The 17,620-nt window shown below is 48.2% G+C and overlaps 5 protein-coding genes across 6 annotated transcripts; 3 read left to right on the top strand and 2 right to left on the bottom strand.

Annotated features, from left to right (window-relative positions):
- Window positions 1-61: 61 nt before the first annotated feature.
- On the bottom strand, window positions 62-1,302 carry LOC117138177 (proteasome subunit alpha type-4). The gene is made up of 3 exons (XM_033300067.1): window positions 1,193-1,302; window positions 878-1,083; window positions 62-739 (listed from the first exon to the last, which is right to left on the bottom strand). Exons 1-3 carry the CDS (start codon window positions 1,193-1,195, stop codon window positions 154-156), a joined length of 795 nt encoding a protein of 264 aa, XP_033155958.1. The 5' UTR covers window positions 1,196-1,302; the 3' UTR covers window positions 62-153.
- Window positions 1,303-1,734: 432 nt separating this feature from the next.
- Window positions 1,735-3,827, top strand: LOC117138173 (augmin complex subunit dgt3). The gene is made up of 6 exons (XM_033300059.1): window positions 1,735-1,803; window positions 1,855-2,183; window positions 2,245-2,607; window positions 2,668-3,333; window positions 3,390-3,567; window positions 3,628-3,827. Exons 1-6 carry the CDS (start codon window positions 1,786-1,788, stop codon window positions 3,769-3,771), a joined length of 1,698 nt encoding a protein of 565 aa, XP_033155950.1. The 5' UTR covers window positions 1,735-1,785; the 3' UTR covers window positions 3,772-3,827.
- A 1,038-nt stretch (window positions 3,828-4,865) lies between these two features.
- LOC117136480 (atrial natriuretic peptide receptor 1) lies at window positions 4,866-9,254 on the top strand. The gene is made up of 11 exons (XM_033297416.1): window positions 4,866-5,207; window positions 5,260-5,371; window positions 5,434-5,599; window positions 5,878-5,955; window positions 6,065-6,341; window positions 6,396-6,951; window positions 7,014-7,129; window positions 7,191-7,269; window positions 7,327-7,970; window positions 8,034-8,358; window positions 8,420-9,254. The coding sequence occupies exons 1-11, from the start codon at window positions 4,910-4,912 to the stop codon at window positions 9,252-9,254; spliced, it is 3,486 nt and encodes a 1,161-aa protein (XP_033153307.1). The 5' UTR covers window positions 4,866-4,909.
- A 395-nt stretch (window positions 9,255-9,649) lies between these two features.
- On the top strand, window positions 9,650-12,078 carry LOC117137231 (fukutin-related protein). Its single transcript, XM_033298589.1, has 3 exons — window positions 9,650-10,637; window positions 10,698-10,814; window positions 10,872-12,078. Exons 1-3 carry the CDS (start codon window positions 9,900-9,902, stop codon window positions 11,733-11,735), a joined length of 1,719 nt encoding a protein of 572 aa, XP_033154480.1. The 5' UTR covers window positions 9,650-9,899; the 3' UTR covers window positions 11,736-12,078.
- Window positions 12,068-16,832, bottom strand: LOC117137229 (dynein intermediate chain 2, ciliary). Of its 2 annotated transcripts, none has more exons than XM_033298587.1 (7): window positions 16,516-16,832; window positions 14,377-14,810; window positions 14,083-14,317; window positions 13,595-14,021; window positions 13,453-13,530; window positions 12,571-13,384; window positions 12,068-12,507 (listed from the first exon to the last, which is right to left on the bottom strand). In XM_033298587.1, exons 1-7 carry the CDS (start codon window positions 16,561-16,563, stop codon window positions 12,321-12,323), a joined length of 2,223 nt encoding a protein of 740 aa, XP_033154478.1. In that variant the 5' UTR covers window positions 16,564-16,832; the 3' UTR covers window positions 12,068-12,320. The 2 variants fall into 2 exon arrangements, with proteins under 2 accessions (XP_033154478.1, XP_033154479.1); XM_033298588.1 differs by having other exon boundaries at window positions 14,377-14,807; window positions 16,516-16,830.
- Between the last annotated feature and the right edge of the window lie 788 nt (window positions 16,833-17,620).

The raw sequence follows: 17,620 nt of genomic DNA, 5'->3' as shown, positions 1-17,620 counted from the left end.
CGAATGGCAATGGCGCTGTTATCGATAAATCGACCATCCCTATTGGCACGATGATAGTGGGTTTCTGTTTTTTGAAATTTTATTTCACACACTCCGTACATCGGTTACAAAAATCAGGATAGACCCTTAATCAATAATTATGCATCCTTGGGATTACTTGGTCGGCTGCTTCGCTTGCTTCTCCTTCTTGGCAGCCTCGGCCTCCGCCTGTACCTTTGTGTACTTCTCGATCAGCTTTTCCACATCGGGCTTCTCCAGGACACTGTACACGGTCTTATTGTCCACACGTTGCAGCGTGGCCATCTCGACCTTCTCCGGGGTCAGCTTGGTGGTGTCCAGGGTCATGCTCAGTACCTTGATGGCCAGATCCTTGGCATCCGCCAGCGTCAGCTTAACGTTGTCCTTATCGGCCAGCTCCTGCTTCAGCATGGAGATCGCGGCACCGAAGTTGTTGCCAATGCAGGTGGCCTTCCATCCGCCGTAGTTGCCGCTGGGATCCGACTGGTACAGCTGGTAGCCGTACTTGTTATCCCATCCCATGTAGAGCAGCGAGACGCCGAAGGGACGCTTTCCGCCGTACTGGGTGTAAGCCTGTTTGATGTCGCAGAGGTGCGACACCAGCTGCTCGCAGGGAATGACCTCGCCGTAGCTAAACTGGTAACGCTGGGCAATCAGGCGCAGTTCTGAAGTTAGCACATTGGCATCGGAGGTGATGCCAGCCACCGAGCAGACCATGTTGCTGTGGGAAAACAAAGAGGCTTGGATAGTGATAGATTCATAGAGAAGGTAGTGGGTAATCACGAGTATGCCCTGTGACCCTTGAATTCTTCGTCATCGTAGAAGACGAACAGGATATACTACTGGAATTTAAACTCACTCATTCAGGCGATAGATCTTCTCCGAAGGAACGGCGCTGTCCAGCAATTTGTTTGTGCTGCGGCACTCGGCGGCCAACAGGATGCCGTCCTCGGCGAGGATTCCCAGGCAGGTTCCGGCGTGCGAGATGGCCTCCATGGCGTACTCCACCTGGTACAAACGTCCCTCCGGCGAGAAGATCGTGGTGCGGGAATCATAGCGGCGCGCCTGGGAAAATACACGCAAGGCAATTACTACCACGATTGCTAGCATTCCATGGTCATCGGCCCAATGGTGGGTTTTAGACCAACACCGGTCTTCTGCGCGCGGTACTTACCATTGCTAACGAATATACCAATTTACAAGTTTATTTTGCAAAACGAACAGAATTTACTTGTCATTCAGTGTAGGGTTGCCAGACTGCCAGCCGAAGTGCGTCCAAAAGCGGTACCAGGGCTGCAAGCTAAATGGCGTTAGGGTGTTTCTTTGTAGCAGTGGTGGAGTGCAAGTATATCCACATATCGATATAAGATATTAAATCGATTTCAATTTATAAATTCTTTAAGAATTAGGTTCACTTAAATTTAGTATTTAGTTTTATTAAACTTAAAAAATTGTGTCAAATGTGTATCCTTACTTCATAGCAAAAATATAAAATAATACATGACTAAGATATATATATTATTAACAGAAATATTTATATATTTATATATATATTTATATTTAACAGAAATAGATAAGAGTAAATATCTATTCGATCCGTGATAAGAAAGCCAAAGACAGGAATTTCTACGATTTTTATTAGCTGTTATTAAGCTTAATAAACACTACTGCCTGTTAATTTTTAAAAGGTACCATCTCTAGTAACGTCTCTGGAATCTATCGATATAGCCGATAAGTAATCAGCTTGTGTTGTCATTTTTTTAAAAGATGGGCGATCTGCTGAGCGTATGTACAATGATTTAATTAAAGATCAGCTTATAATCGCCATGATTGCAGAACTCGGAATTCTTCAAGAAGCTGGGAGTGGACAGCTCAAACCAGTGGATTCTGTACGATGAACAGATGGAGATGTTCTTCAAATTCCTGTCCGGGAACATCACGGATGCAAATATCCTCACAGAGCGACAGGTTCTGGAGCGGGAGGAGATGCAGCGGCGGGGCGAGTGGCTAGGTGCTTCGGATCGTGAGCTCAAGCTTCTCCAAATCGAGGCCGAGAGTCCGGGTCTGCTCAACTACAAGCAGCAGGATGTCGACGCCTTGACCATCAGCATTGAGGCGATCGAAGATGCCTCAAGGGATTATGCTACGCTCCTGGAGGATATGATGTAAGGGAAAAGCTGTAATCTGCCCCATATATGTTCCGTTAATGTCAATTCACATTTGTAGGACCACAAAGCACTCGATAACTAACCACCTAGGCGAGGTGGAATGTGCCACCGCCGAGCTGCAACTGAGGGAGAAGGATCTGATAGCCGAGTGCCAGTCCAAAGCCAAGCAACTGGAGGAACTGCAGCAGGAGAACTGCCGGCTAAGCGCCGAAGCCAAAAAGGCATTCACCGCCCCACAGTTGCCGCCGCTATTCATGCATCAACTGCCACTGGAGCAGTATTTCCACAAGTGCGATTCGTTCATGCAATACTTTACCCTGTATGTGAAGGAGAATTTTAAGATCCAGGACTATGATGAGTTTCAAAGCGCAGAGGCAGATCTTGGGCGTGAGAAGGCCAAGCTGGAGGACTTGGAACGTGGGTAAGCTCAAGGGTCCTGTGCTATAAACAATGCACCTTAAATAATATGTCCGTTTTACAGCATCCAGTTTTATGCACTATCATATATAAGAACAAAGGCCAAGGTGAAGGCCACGCAGTGTCTTATTGACCAGTTGGATCTTGGCAAGATTCACTGCCTCAGTTTAACGGACATGGCGCGTGAAATGCACGATCTGCAGCTGCTCAACGACTATCAACTGAGCAACACACACGATACGCTTTTAAACGATCTAACCATTCACATTCAGCAGCACACCGAGCGACGAATTGAGCTGGTTCTCTACGAGAACACTAAACTGAAGTTGGAAAGAGCTGTTCGACGTCACGAAAGCGACAAGAAGTTGACCAAAATCATCTCAGATGCTCTGTCCAATGCAGAGTTGCTGTGGATTGCGATTCAGCTGGACTGCGACAAGAAGCGCAACTGCCTGGACACTTCGGAGGAGTTGCGCGACCAAGCGCAGGCGACTTGGCAGAGAATCCAGACCATGCGCTCCATTAACGCCAGTTATCAGGGCATTTGTGCCCAGTTTGTGCAGGAGATTGCCAATTTGTTGTCAGCCCACTTGGGACAGAATATTAAGGCCACTGAGGCCAAGGCTTGTCTCTTCGAATACGAAAAGTTCGGTCGCCTGCTGTCTTACTCCTTTCAGAGCATGCTGAACCGAAAGTCCTGTGCAGCTGTACAGGATCAACTGGCGGAACTGTAAGTTGTAATACTTAAATTTGATAAATATCGATTAAGCTATTCATATTTTTTAGCAAGCGCTTGGAGCAGACATTGCGGCCGTTTGTCTATGATTCCCCACTGGAGCAGCCCATGTTTGAGAACGTTCGCTACTTGAGCGCCATATACAATGTCACCCAGCAACAAACTCGCCTGGATGAGTCAGGGCGATCCTTGCGAAAAGATTTCCTGGAAAATGTCGTGGGGCGCATTGTAAGCATACTAATTAACTATAAACTCATGGTAACACTTTAATATTGTTTATTCTTTTAGGAGCGGGATAAACTGTATCGCTATAGCGTAGTCCTTTGGATTTGGTTTCTAACTGAGCCGCAGCGCATGATGCATGCAATTGATGAGGTCAAAAAGGCAGCCGCTGCAGTAATTCGTCCAGGTGGTGGTCTGCACCGCAAGTGAACATAGTTGATTTAGAATCTGGTCAGTAAATAAATGTTAAATTATTCAAAAATAAACATTACGTGCATTTTAAGGCTTCGCTAGCCTAATAATAAGTTAACACACTAAATTTAAATTGTGTTGTGAGTATATTATGTAAAGATTTGTAGGCAGAAACATGATTTACTTTTGCTTACGACTTTGGTAATAGTTTTCCCCCCCTTTGAAATGTCATTTTCTTGGACTATCCGATTTGGGTTCACTAAACACCGGATGAATTAAGGCAGCATCGTCTTAAAGCAGTCTACACGAGTGCCACCAAAGAGACGCATTAATTGCTGGAGGCACGCGACGGCGTTTCCAAGCGATTACCATTCAGATTTGGCCAAGGAGCAACAAGTGAGGCCATAAAACCTTGCTCGCCTAACCTAGAGATTCACTTTCCGTCCAGACGAAGTCATTTGCCCGCCGATTTGCAGGACTCTCATTGGCTGCCGGCGTTCGGGCTGCAGGACGAGTTTTGCCGAGCAGAGGTCCTTGCGGATATAAAAGGACCAACAGTTGTGGCCACTGGTTCACTCGATTATCGCGCTTCGGGCCATCTTTCCCCTCTTGACTTCCGGTAATACAATTGGATAAAGTGAAGTGTTTGTGCAGTGTTTTATTTTTCAAAAAACCTTAAAAAGTGTTTCTACAGAACATTAAATATTTGGACTGCTTTAAGGACTTTAAATTTAAAGGAGTACAGCAAAGATGTGGAACATTTTAAAGCTTCAAATGGATAATTACTCGCACCTCATTAACTCTTAGTGCCATTTGAATTAATTTCATGTTTAAAACTCAAGTGCTGCTCGGCAAATTTGAAGATCTGGACAGATTTTTGGGTTAAAAAGGATATAAAGTCAGTGAATGGGATTTAATATTCATACTGCATGGACTATAAGAGAATTAATGTCGTAATTCTGCTTTAAACTTTAGTAATTTAAAAACTTTAGGTTTTGAGTGTATAGTGGAATTTTATGGAGCAAATAAATATTAAATATTTTGCCAATAATTACCTAATTTAGTTAAATTCTCTATAAAAAAAGTATTTATTCTTAGGTTCAGACTTATTGGATATTTTGTGTTTAGTTAGACGTTAGTTTGACGACTCCACGAAATGCACCTGCTTGGGATCAGCATCCAGGTCTTCTTCCTGATGTTCGCCAACTGCTTTAGTGCCCATCCCAATCCCAGGCGCAATGAGATTACCTGGGATGATCTGAACAAGGATATTAGTCTGGACTCCACTACATCCTTGGTGGGGTTCAATGCCAGTGATGCGGGCCTAGAGCAAAGAATGTACGAGAGGAGCAGGGAATCCAAATCCCCGCAGCTTTCTAGATACACTGAGGTGGGCGAAATGAGCTCCACAATGCGTGTCTACAACGTGGGGGTTCTGATGGCTTCTCATTTGGGTAAGTGCTCTGTTAGTTGGCTCCAGATTTGATGGCTCATCAATTGGACTAGATTCTCCATTCGATCTGGAGCGTTGTGGACCGGCCGTGGACTTGGCCTTGGATGAGATCAATAAGGTTTTCCTAAAGCCTCACAACATAACACTACTGAAAAAGAAGGGAAGGTTGGTACATCGACTTCTGTGAGTTCTACTCGTACCACCTATCAAGTTTCCATCTATGTTAGCTATCCATCCTGTTCGGGTGCTCGGGCACCTGGACTGGCTGCGGACATGTACTTCCAGGACGACGTAATCGCGTTTATTGGACCAGCCTGCGCCTTTGCCCTTGAGCCGGTGGCACGTTTGGCCGCCTATTGGAACAAGCCCATCATCACCGGCATGGGAGATCAGGTGAGAGCACCGGATTCAGGGCCAGCATACCCAAGTCGCGTGTCAGGACACGCAGCACGCCGCTTTTAATAATGTGGCCTCCAGCCTGAGCGCCAGACTAATCCACATCCCCTTGTGCCACATCCAGAAGTAATCACATTTAGCCAACTTAATTGTGCTGGTCGTACTCTTGACATTGGCAATTAAATGCTTTTTGGCCCGCTCTTTAATTTGCATTTAAGTTTGCCCGTATTATTGACAAATGGCAATCTCCCCCTATTTCGCCCACCTGCTGCTAGCCGCCTTCCTCGGAAGGTGAGCTGACGGTCACTTCCGGAATCCTGGGAAGGATACACAAGTGGAAGAACGAGAATACGGTAAGTTTTGCGCAGGGAAGTTCATGGATTACCAAGTAAAAAACGAAGTTAGCTTAAATTAAATAACATTTAATCGCTGTCCCGGCTGTTCGGCTCCTGCTCCTTGCAGGGCATGTTCAAGGATAAGTCTAAGTACCCGACGCTCACCCGGATGTCCTACTGCCAGTGCCGACTCATCCTGGTCTTCGCCAGCGTCATTCGGCAGTTCAACTGGAATCACGTGGCCCTGCTGGTGGACAGATCGGAGCTCTTCTCGTGGACGGTTGGCAAGAATCTGGAGTACGGTCTGCGGCAGGAAGGACTCTTGAGCTTCGTCAAGGAGCTCAACGGCAACGAGGAGGAGGTTTATGAAAACTATCTGAAGGATGCCAGCATGTATGCAAGAGGTAAGATTAGGTAGACTAGAAGGATATACGCAGGTTTTAAACTTTCCTGCTCAGTGGTCATCCTGTCGGTTCGCGGCGTTCTGGTGCGAAAATTCATGTTGGCAGCCCATAGCCTGGGCATGACCAATGGCGAGTGGGTGTTCCTGGACGTGGAGATCTTTCAGAGCGAGTACTGGGGCGACAAGGGTTGGGAGATGAAGGATGAGCACGATGCCAAGGCGCGGAAGGCATACGAAGCCCTCCTAAGGGTTAGTCTCCTGCAACCGACCAGTCCCAAGTTCCAGGACTTTGCCGACAATGTGAGGGAGAATGCGCTCTACGATTACAACTACACGTTTGGCGAGGGCGAGGAGGTGAACTTCTTCATTGGAGCCTTCTACGATGGCGTCTACCTGCTGGGAATGGCCTTGAACGAGACACTCACCGAGGGTGGTGACATCCGGGATGGGGTCAACATCACCAGGCGGATGTGGAATCGCACCTTTGAAGGAATCACGGGGCACGTGCGCATCGATGACAACGGTGACCGGGATGCGGATTACTCCATTCTCGATCTGGATCCCATAAATGGAAAATTCTCCGTTGTGGCCCATTATTCCGGTGTTCACAAGTAAGAGTATCTTAGCGAAGTTCTAAGGAATGGTAAAATATCTATTTTATTATTTTCTGTAGAGTATATTCGGCTGTTCATGGCAAGAAGATACATTGGCCTGGTGGTCGTGAGGAGCCACCGCCGGATGTGCCACCCTGTGGCTTCCTGGGCAATTCTACAGACTGCGTCGGAAACTGTAAGATACTTCCGACAATAGAAGACATATATATCATATATATTATATATCCTTATGACAGTTTCTACCATTATGTACTCTTTGTTTGGATTGCTCCTTTTCCTGGGTCTGGTTTTTCTGGTCATCTGTCTTCTGCAAAAGTAAGTTACTCCACTTAGTATCATTATTTGGTTTATTTATTCTGACTCCGATTTCAGGCAGATGAAGCTCAGCAAGGAGCTGAACAATATGTCCTGGCGCGTGCGACCCGATGATGTTCTGATCGAGATGGGCGGCATGTTTGGTTCGAAGGGAGGTTTGCAGCGCCTGGATGTGGAGAACATCTCGCTGCAGCAGTTTGGTATCCACTCGGGACGTGCCTCGATAGCCAGCTTCACGTCGCTGCCGCCGCAAGTGTACACCACCATTGGCCAGTTCAAGGGCGAACGGGTGGCCATCAAAAAGGTGAACGTGAAGAAGGTGGACCTGACTCCGCAGCTCCTCTGGGAGATCAAGCAGGCGCGTGATGTGAGCCACGAGAATACGGTGCGTTTCGTGGGCGCCTGCATCGATCTGCCGCGTCCCACCGTGCTCATCCTCACCGAATATTGCTCGAGGGGCAGTCTGAAGGATGTGCTGGAGAACGAGGCCATCGAACTGGACTGGAACTTCCGCATGTCTCTCATCCACGACATCGTCAAGGGCATGAACTATCTGCACAATAGCGATGTGGCTGCCCATGGAAAGCTGAGGTCCTGCAATTGCCTGATAGACGGAAGATTCGTTCTCAAGATCTCCGACTTTGGACTGAGAACGCTGACCACGCCCTCTGACTTTGTGCGGGATCAGAACTATTACCTCAGTGAGTTCCAGAGACATAGAATCAGTTTCCCTTCAGATTACTGAGTTGTGAAAATCATTGCAGAGCTCTTGTGGATTGCCCCCGAACTGCTTCCACTGACCACCATACCCGGTTGCTGTCCAGCCACGCAGCGCGGCGATGTGTACTCCTTTGGCATTATTTTGGAGGAGATTGTTAACCGTGGTGGACCCTACCAGGAGGCGCGCCAGCAGATGGACGTTCACACGATCCTGCACAAGGTGCGCCAGTGCAATGGATTCCGTCCGCTCATCAGAGAGCGCGAGTGTCCTCCTGATCTGCTGGAGCTGATGGAAAAGTGCTGGGCAGACAACCAGGAGGAGCGGCCCACATTCTCCACCATACGCAGTAATATCCGCACCATAATGAAGTATGTGTCCTTAGTATCTTATCTTGGTATCTTAGTTATAACTAATTTTAAACAAATACAGAGGCTTCTGCGAGAATCTGATGGATGATCTACTGAATCGCATGGAGCAGTATGCCAACAATCTCGAGAGTCTCGTGGAGGAGAAAACCCGCCAGTTGAGCCTGGAAAAGCAGCGCACGGAGGAGCTGCTCTACCAGATCCTACCGCGTCCTGTGGCCCAGCAACTGATGGCCGGCGATCTCGTGGAGCCGGAGGAGTTCAGCAGCGTGACCATATACTTTAGTGACATCGTTGGCTTCACCGAACTATGCGCCCGCAGCAGTCCCATGGACGTGGTCAACTTCCTGAACGACTTGTATAGCACCTTTGACCGGATCATTGGCTTCTACGACGTCTACAAAGTGGAAACGATTGGTGATGCCTATCTGGTGGTTTCTGGACTGCCGGAGCCCAATGGTGACAAGCATGCCCGTGAGATTGCTCTAATGGCCCTGGACATCCTACGAGCAGTCAGCTCCTTCAATCTTCGCCATAAGCCGGAATACAAGATACAGATTCGCATTGGCATGCATTCGGGTTCCGTGTGCGCCGGAGTCGTGGGCAAGAAGATGCCGCACTACTGTTTGTTTGGCGACACGGTCAACACGGCGTCGAGAATGGAGAGCACTGGCCAGCCGGGCAAGATACACGTGTCCTCGGCCACCAAGGCCATCCTGGACAAGTTCGGCACCTTCCAAATGGAGCAGCGCGGCGATGTCGAGCTGAAGGGCAAGGGCACGGTCACCACCTACTGGTTGAATAGCACCTCCGAAGGCGAGGCACGTCCTCCGACTCCGCAGATCCTCACCACCGACGAGGTGCCCTTCCCGCTGCTCTTCGCCGGCATGGGAAAGTAGTCATTCTAAGTTCTATTGATAACAAGTCAGTATTATTTAAGGGTCTCACAGAAGACCCATCCACAATTATATTCGAAAGTATATTGTTTGTGTGGAGAGAACTACTATAACTTCATTGAACGCACTTACTTACCTGATAAACATTTTCTCAGAAAAATATTTTATACTCTATTTAATTAAAAAGAACAATCGCTTTTAATGTTTTACAAAAAACTGATTTTGTCCTTTATGCGCGGGAAAAGCGTAGTGGAAAGCTCTTGAAAGTGGCATGATATACGGTCACATATCCTGGGCGGAAGCTTTTCATCCGTTTTTCCAGCTCCGGCGCCATCAGCTGTTCGAGCTGAAAGCGCTTTTCCGCGGGGGAGGAAATCGGTATTTGCGCATAGCCGAAGAAAAAGGAATAGGCACAAAAACAAAGTTCTCGAAAAGCGGAAAATAAAAAGTTAAATGAGTCCTTCAGCCAAGCCAATTGCACATTGAGTATGAGTAGCAATCATCCTTGGAGGGATCAGCTGATGAAGCCAGTGTGGTCCAAGGAGCGCGGTCATGTAGATGCAGTGTAGATACCCGGGTGGACAAACAGATACAGATACACACACCATCAGAATCTAGCGAATCGCGAGCACATCCTGCACACTCGCCATGAAGGTGTTCCGGCTGCGTCTGGTCAAGCTGCTGCTGCTCGGATTCCTGCTGGCCAATCTGGTGTTCCTCTATTACACGTGGAACACGCTGCTCTGGCGGCGGATAAGTACGGCTCTGTCCGGAGAGTCCCTGCCGGCAGAGGAACCGCCAAAGGCCGCCAAACTGTCGCCCAAGGAGAAGCTGCGCAATGCCAACAAACACATACGCAAGTCCATCACCATCGTGTTCTATGGCCACTACAACTTCGAGCAGGATCTGAAGGCATCGATCGACAGCATCCTGGACGTGATACCCAACATGCCCATCCTGGTGCTCCAGGATGGCGGTGCCGAGTACGCTTATCCGCCGGTCAACTACGAGCGGAACCTTACCGCCGGCGAGGAGCGCACCGTGCTGTTCCAGAGTCTGTCCTTCGATGTGCGGCGCACGAGGCAGGAGCTAAATCCCTTGGCCTCCATTCGGACCAAGTACGTCCTCATCATGCCGGACGGCGTGCGGTTAAGCAGCAAGAACATCCTGCAGAAGATTTTGCGCGAGATCAACTCCATGGGTCTGCCGGGTCAGCCCAAGGAGCAGCGACCTCCGGTGCCGCCGGAGCAGTTGGTGCGACGCATGGTGCTAGTACCCTTCGCCGGCAATCTGAAGTCCTTCAGCAGCTGCATCAAGATGAACCTGGATCTGCCCGACTGGACACTGGAGCTGGTGGCCACCAATGATACGAGACGATGTGATTTGGTGGGTGAAAATAAGGGATAATAATAGGGATAATAGGGAAATAATGTATGTTCTAAACAGTTTCTGCAGAAGCACGCGATCCTGTTGGATGCAGCTGCTCTGGGAGCCATGCCCGAGCCCTTCTCCCTGCCCTTTCCGGAAATGCTCTATATGCAGGCCAAGATAGCCAATCTCTCGGTAAGTATTTCCTTATGCTTGTTTCCCAGCGCCAGTAACAACCGAAATCCTGTCCAGACAACGGTGTTCCCGCAAGCCTTTCAGGAGGGACGGCGTCTGTTCGCCTCCTTCCACACCAAACAGCGGAGGATGGACCTGCGCCGTCGCCAGTTCCGTGAGATGTACAAGAAACTGCAGATCAAGCGGATCGTGAGAAGGGCATACAGGGTGCCAGGAAAGGCTCAGGCCCGGGAGGTGTGGGGTCAGGGACACGGCTTGGTCCTGGACGGCCAGTTCTCGTCCTCGAACACCTCGCTGCCCCTGATCACCGACATCGATCTGTTCGGCTGCGAACGGACCACCAAGTCCTGCATAGGCAGTGTGTATAACGAGAGACCCTACTACTCTTACCTGGGCAAGCACACGCCACCCTGCTGCCTGGACAAGCTGAGGACAACCTTCAACCATGTGCTGGAGGAGTTCGAGAACGTGGGCATACGCTACTGGCTGGACAACCGAGCCCTGCAGAGTGCGATCGAAACCAATCACCTGTCTCCGGATGCCTACGACATCGACATTAGCTTCAATGTCCAGGACCTGGAGCGATCCAATGCGATGAAGAAGTCGCAGAGCAAGCCCTACGTGGACAACGAGGGATTCTATTGGATTAAGGCCACCGATGGCCATCATTTCCGCGTCCAGTTCTCCAAGCCCAACCAGGTGGGCGTCAACCTTTTGCCCTATTCCATCAGTGGAACGGAGGCGAAGGCCAGTGGCTTCTTCGGCTGGAAGGCCAGAAGCTTCTCGGCGGACTACCTGCATCCGATGTCCACGGTGCTCTTTCTGGGCAAGAGCGTTATGTGCCCAAACAATGTACTGGAGTATCTGGAGGAGAAGCGCATCCGGGTGAAGTCCGCCGACTTGGATGCGGATGAGGATTGAGCCAGCTTAAACACACAAAATGTCGCTTACTCACTGAAGTGTCTGTGAAAAAGATATTTTCATTTTATTTTTTGCTAAAAACTGAGATTATTAACGAAATCGTGATTATTAAGGAATTATAGGATGCAGCCAATTAAAGTAAGTTATTAGTTCAGATTCTTGATATTAATGTTGTTTAAAAATGAATGTACTAATCATCCGACTGAACGAACAATCCCTACAAATTTCATTTCAATGAAATATCTTTTAAAGTACAATGTTTTTCTATTAGCATTATAATATCTCCTAAACTTACGATCCTAAGATCTACAAAAGCTACTTTAAAACGGATTTGACTGTAGTTGTTTCTATAATTTATTTCGTTTTTAAGCATATATACAATTTTGTGACTATATATACATTGCTTCTAAGTTCCTTTTGTTGGTTGATAGCAAATTTTTGTTAGATGGATGGAACATAGAGTAACACAAGACGGATGAATCAGGATTCTTTCAGAACCAGCAGATAATCTATATGTGTAAAATATAATACATCAACTCTAAAAACAGTCTGGTATTTTTTCTGGGATTGGTTAAAAGATGGGAATTAACTTCGCACGGTTGTGGCTGCATCGGGCACCACATTTGAACCTTCCGGAAGTTCCCGCACCAGGGAGAGCAGCTTCTCCAGCTTGCCAATCTGCAGGGTGTTCTGGTCTAGATACAGCTGCTTCTTCGGCGGCTTGACCATCATCCGGAGATTGGGCGATAGCTTCAGCGAAGTGGTGACGCCCCTAAAGATACAAATGGGAATATATAAACATATATATATAATGAATACTTGGGATGGTGCTTACTTCTCATCGCCCACCACAATGAAGGCAAGCTTCTCGTTGAAGGATAACCTGGTGAGTTTGTTCTTCCGCTTGGGCACCACAGCCTGGATGCAGATGGCCTTGTACTTATTTACATTTAGGTCGAAAACGTGGACCTTGCCCTCGGTGGTCACCGCTGCGAAGACGGTGCTAGAGTAAGGAGCCCACTTGACATCGCCCACTGCAGCACCCAGATCGAAAATGAAGAGCGGATCTGGACGCATATCCTCCCACACCTTAACCATCCAGTCGGCGCCACAGGACACGAAGATGTTGCTGTTGAAGCGGTTGAAGTCAATGCGATAGACGGACATGTTGTGGGCATAGTAGGTCATCAGGTACTTGGAGCTGAACGCCGTGCTGCACTTGTAGATGTAGCCACACTCGGTGCCCACCAGGAATACCTTGTTATCCACTGGATGGAACACCATGCAGGATCCTCCGCTCTTCAGCGTGACCTTCGTGCCATCTGGACCGTCCACCAGTCCATTTTCGCGGTACAATGTGATGATGGTGGTGACCCACAGTTTGTTCTGCATGAGTATCCAGTTGAAGACGCGTCCATCGGAGGACACCGAAAAGAAGTTCACCTCGCCATCGGCCATGTCCAGACCCCACTTGATCTGCCACACGCACTCGCCGTGCTTGCAGTTGACTCCTCTGGACACGTAAAGTGGCTCCTTGCAGTCCTCGCGCAGATTGTAGACGGCCACATTGCCGTCGTAGAGACCGATCACGGCCAGAAAAGGATACGTTGGATGGATGTCACAGCACATGACCCCACAGTCGGTTTGAACTGAAAGAGATGAAAAGGAATGATCCATGAGTTCTAGATGAATAGATAGATTCCGGACTAGGACCTACTTATGTAGTCCGGGAATGAGGGATTCTTAACAGTGAACAGACACAAGTAACCCTCGTTGGTCTGCTTCATGAAGTCATCTGCGGAGGAGGAGGAGAAACCATAATATATGAGCAGTCAAGAGGGCACATTTTCAATATTTACGAGATCCGAAACAGACGGCGAAGAGATCATAGTAGCTCGGATTGAACAGAATGTCGGTGACGTTCATCTTCTTGGTCTTGTCGTACTGGAACTTCCAGAGTGGCAGCAGATTGCCCTCACCCTCGCGAAACTCATCGGCCGGATCCTCCCAGTAGCGATAGTCGTGGGCGATGTCATCGTAGATATTCTGATTGATCATACGCTCGAGTATCTGCCAGCACTTGAGATACTTCTTGTTGAGCTGCTCGGCGATGGCCGACTTGTCCCGGAACTTCTTCTCCCTCTTGCCGCGCTTGCGATCCTCCTTCTTGGTGCCGTCCTTCTGGGACTCCGCAAAGTTCTCCATATAGGAATCATAGATGACCCACTGCAGCACATTGCCCCCAAACTGGGAACGGGGTGGGGGTATGGTCTGGGTGTCTACATTCTAAGGGGAGGAATGATATCCAGGTGAAATGGAATGAATATGGAAAACTTGTATTACTTACCCTTTTAGGATTTGTGTAGGTGAGGGCACCTCGTTCGCAGTAGTTGAACTGGTTGATTAGCTTGCGTTTCTTGGATGAAACGGCCGCCGCTTGCTGGGCGGGCTCATCGTCCTCCTGGCGGGCAGCAGCACCCTCTCCCTCGCCTTCGCCCTCGCCCTCGTCGCCCTCGGTGCCCTTGGCCTCCTCGTCGTCCTCCTCCTCGACATCCTCGTCTTCTGCGGCTGCGTCCTTTGCGCTTCATTAGTACCAAGGATTCAAATGAATGGGTTGTTATGTCATGGTGGCACTACTTACGTGGCGCCATCATCATCCTCCTCGCCCTCTCCCTCCTCACCGTCGACGTTATCCGTTTCGCGCTGCTCCACCACGGTGTAGTTGGGCATGGGCAGTGGGTAGCCAATCTCGTCGGACTCCTCGATTTGACGGCGACCCTCTTCGGAATCCACGTGAAGTGAGTTGCCGGCAAAGGCGATTAGGGTGACCGTGTTGCCGGGCACCGGAGCCAGAACGAACTCGCCCTCCTTGAAGCTGTAGACCACGAGATTGCGAACGATGTTGGTGTTGGTGGGAGTCAGCACCTTGGTGATCTCCTCGCCCAGTTCCGCCTCGGTGAGATCGAGCTGGTCATCGGGCTTGAGCAGCTGGCGCGACTTCATCCAGGCATCGAAGTCATCGGCATCGCCGCCACCACCGCCGGGGCCATCTGTTTTGTTCTTGGAGGTCCTCAGCTGGGGAAATTGGATCAACAGTATGACTAACTCACTGGACAGGTGGAGAGTATGGACTTTTCCAGAGTGTGGTGCATGCAACATTCCACTGAAGGTGCCACAAAAAAGAAACGAAGCTAGGAGCGGGATCCTTGGGAGTGGCCACTTACCTGACTCGACAGCCAACATGGACTACCTTAAGATGTGGGTGCAAACTAGTTTTTGGGGCAGGTGTGGGGAGGAATCATGAGAGAGGAGAACCAAGCAGTATGCGGCATGCGACTTGAAAGTAGATATATACATATATCCAAAAATCGGTTGATAGGGAAAAATCCCAACGGAGGCGTTACCTCGTCGCCATCGCAATCGCTCTGGCTGGCGATCTCAGGATCCTCCACAGGATCGCCGGTTCCCGCGGCACTCGCAACCTCTGACATTGCGATGGGCTATATATGATCTATGATCTGTGGTCTGAGATGGAGAGCTACGACTACGAGTTCAGATTTAGTTTCGAGAAAACGACTACGGGTTGTATTTACAAGTCGTACATATGGAAAGATATCGGTTATATATTATAGTACGTTAGACACAAACAGGCACTTGTGGTATTTACAGATCCCTACAGTGCAGTGAGTTTCAGAACCAGATATTATAGTAAGTATACAAGCCAATTCCACTTAGGAAGCTATACGAATTCGGATGATTTCCATCCTGATGCACTGATTCTGAGACGCACTGCAGCCACACTCACAGGCACACAGATCTACTCGGTTAGCTAAGAGTTGCTAGTGGGTATGCAATCTAGTGGTCATATACCGCCATGGCCTTGTTGGCTAGCTTCCACATCCTGGTAGGTATTTAAATTTCTTTCGGGGCAAGAAGGAACTGAGCTCGGAAATGATAGCCGGGAAATCTGCGCGGCGAGAACGGCGAGCCAAGACTGAGCCCAGACCCAAAATAAAGGCGCCTCAGCTCTTGGAGCCAAGACATTCGTGATGACGTTCGCCACGTCAGCGGCCTCTTCACCGGCGAAGGCGAACCACTTTCCGGCCTGACGTCACAAACAGGATGAGGTGGAATAAACAAATTGCACACACAACTCGATTAGCAGGTCCTGGGAAATGGGGAAAAGGATGTGGGGTATAACAGCGGGCCAGATTGGCTCTTACATAAAAACATATTTATTTTGATGTGCATCCAAATGGATAAGGTGAGCCTAGGGTCGTATACCTGAGTGATTTATCGACTCTTTTATTGCGTTGCGCCTGATGAGCCTTCGACACTCACATCCTGCAAATTCCAGTCCCCATGGGCCCAATAGCCAAATAAATTGGTAGCTGTAACTAAATTGCAAGGACCCGATCGCTCTGTCTCCGCATTTTGCAGCTTGGCACGCACATGGTGGCAGCTACTCATCCGCTACTCCTTCGCCGGAGCGCCGGCTGGGTCCGGAAATTGCAAATTATGTTCCGTGACAAAGTTCCATCAAGGAGAGCTGCCTGACGGAGTCAGCTTTCAGGCAAACTTATTAAAAAGTAAGCGCAAATAGGCGCAAGCAAGTTTTAAACACAAAAATAGACGTTGCGCGGCAGCAAGGACCTCGATTTTCGCCACTACGCCTCCAGCTTTCGTGGCGAAAGGATGTGTGCTCGTGCGGAGTGTAAGGTGCACCGAGTGCAGGATATATAAGGGTATTTAAGTGCGGTGTTATCCCTACTGTACTTACTTTCCCCTTCACCTGCTTGCCGTCGCCTTTTCCCGGTTTTGTGGCCATTTTACTGGCGATTTCTTCGGTTTTTTTTCACAGAAAATCTTCTAGTTTTTTTAAAGAACTTTATGCCCGAAATTTAAAAAACTCGTTTCAACAACTGAAATTGTGTTTGTGATTTTTGTTTGCTTTCCTGACTGCGACCTCAAAGATGTTTTGATGCGTGCGTATTTCACAAAATCAGAGCCAACTGAGCGTTAACTTTACGTAATCCTGTGGGGAAGGACCTTTCTGCCAATCCTTTGCTATAATGGCTTTGTTTGTTTCAGTTTCTATAGAAATTTGGCCATCGACCTACGCACTCGGTTACCATCGCCATTTGCATATCGATTAGATACAGGAAAGGTCCTTTAACAAAGGCAAGTCCTGACATTTTTTTGTAACAGTCCTTCCAAAGAGTTGGTAAACTAAATGGGAAATTTGAATATACTTTGATCAACTTTATCCGCTCAGTTTAGTTTTTCTCCTTTGTGGCGTTTTATATAAGTTATAATCTATATAACAAGTAAATTAACATTTTCATTTCCTGTTTAGATCCTGCAGGGTTAAGATATCTCAGATATCAACACAGGTATAAGTTTAGAACTACTTCATTGATTTGTACGTTTATATTGTATATTGTGCTTAACTTCCGCTTAAAATTCCCTTTTATAGAGAAATATGTTTAATATATTATATAATAAATTCAATTTAATTATTAACTTTTCCATTTCTTCATTCATAATGATATTTGTTGAATAAACTTTAATAGATTAAGAGCAGTGCTTGACTAAATGTTGCACTAATTTATCATTAATCACCTTACGAGTTTCGATTTGCATACATTAATTATGGAAACAGATGCTCCACATGCAGCTGGATGCACCGATCTTGGTCAGCCGAAACAAAGCGGCCTCATTAAGATCCAGAGATTGTCATCAACCCAAGGGTCGCCATGGAGTAATGAAGTAGCGGTGGTCATGTGAATGGATCCGCTGTGGTGACGAGCGCTTTGATTGGAACGCCTCTGGATGCGACATGCATACCAATTAGTGGCGAGTGTTACATTTGGCTGGGCTCTAGT

Source organism: Drosophila mauritiana, chromosome 2R, assembly GCF_004382145.1.
Source record: "Drosophila mauritiana strain mau12 chromosome 2R, ASM438214v1, whole genome shotgun sequence".
Classification (NCBI taxonomy): domain Eukaryota; kingdom Metazoa; phylum Arthropoda; class Insecta; order Diptera; family Drosophilidae; genus Drosophila; species Drosophila mauritiana.
This window is presented reverse-complemented; position numbering and strand designations above follow the sequence as displayed.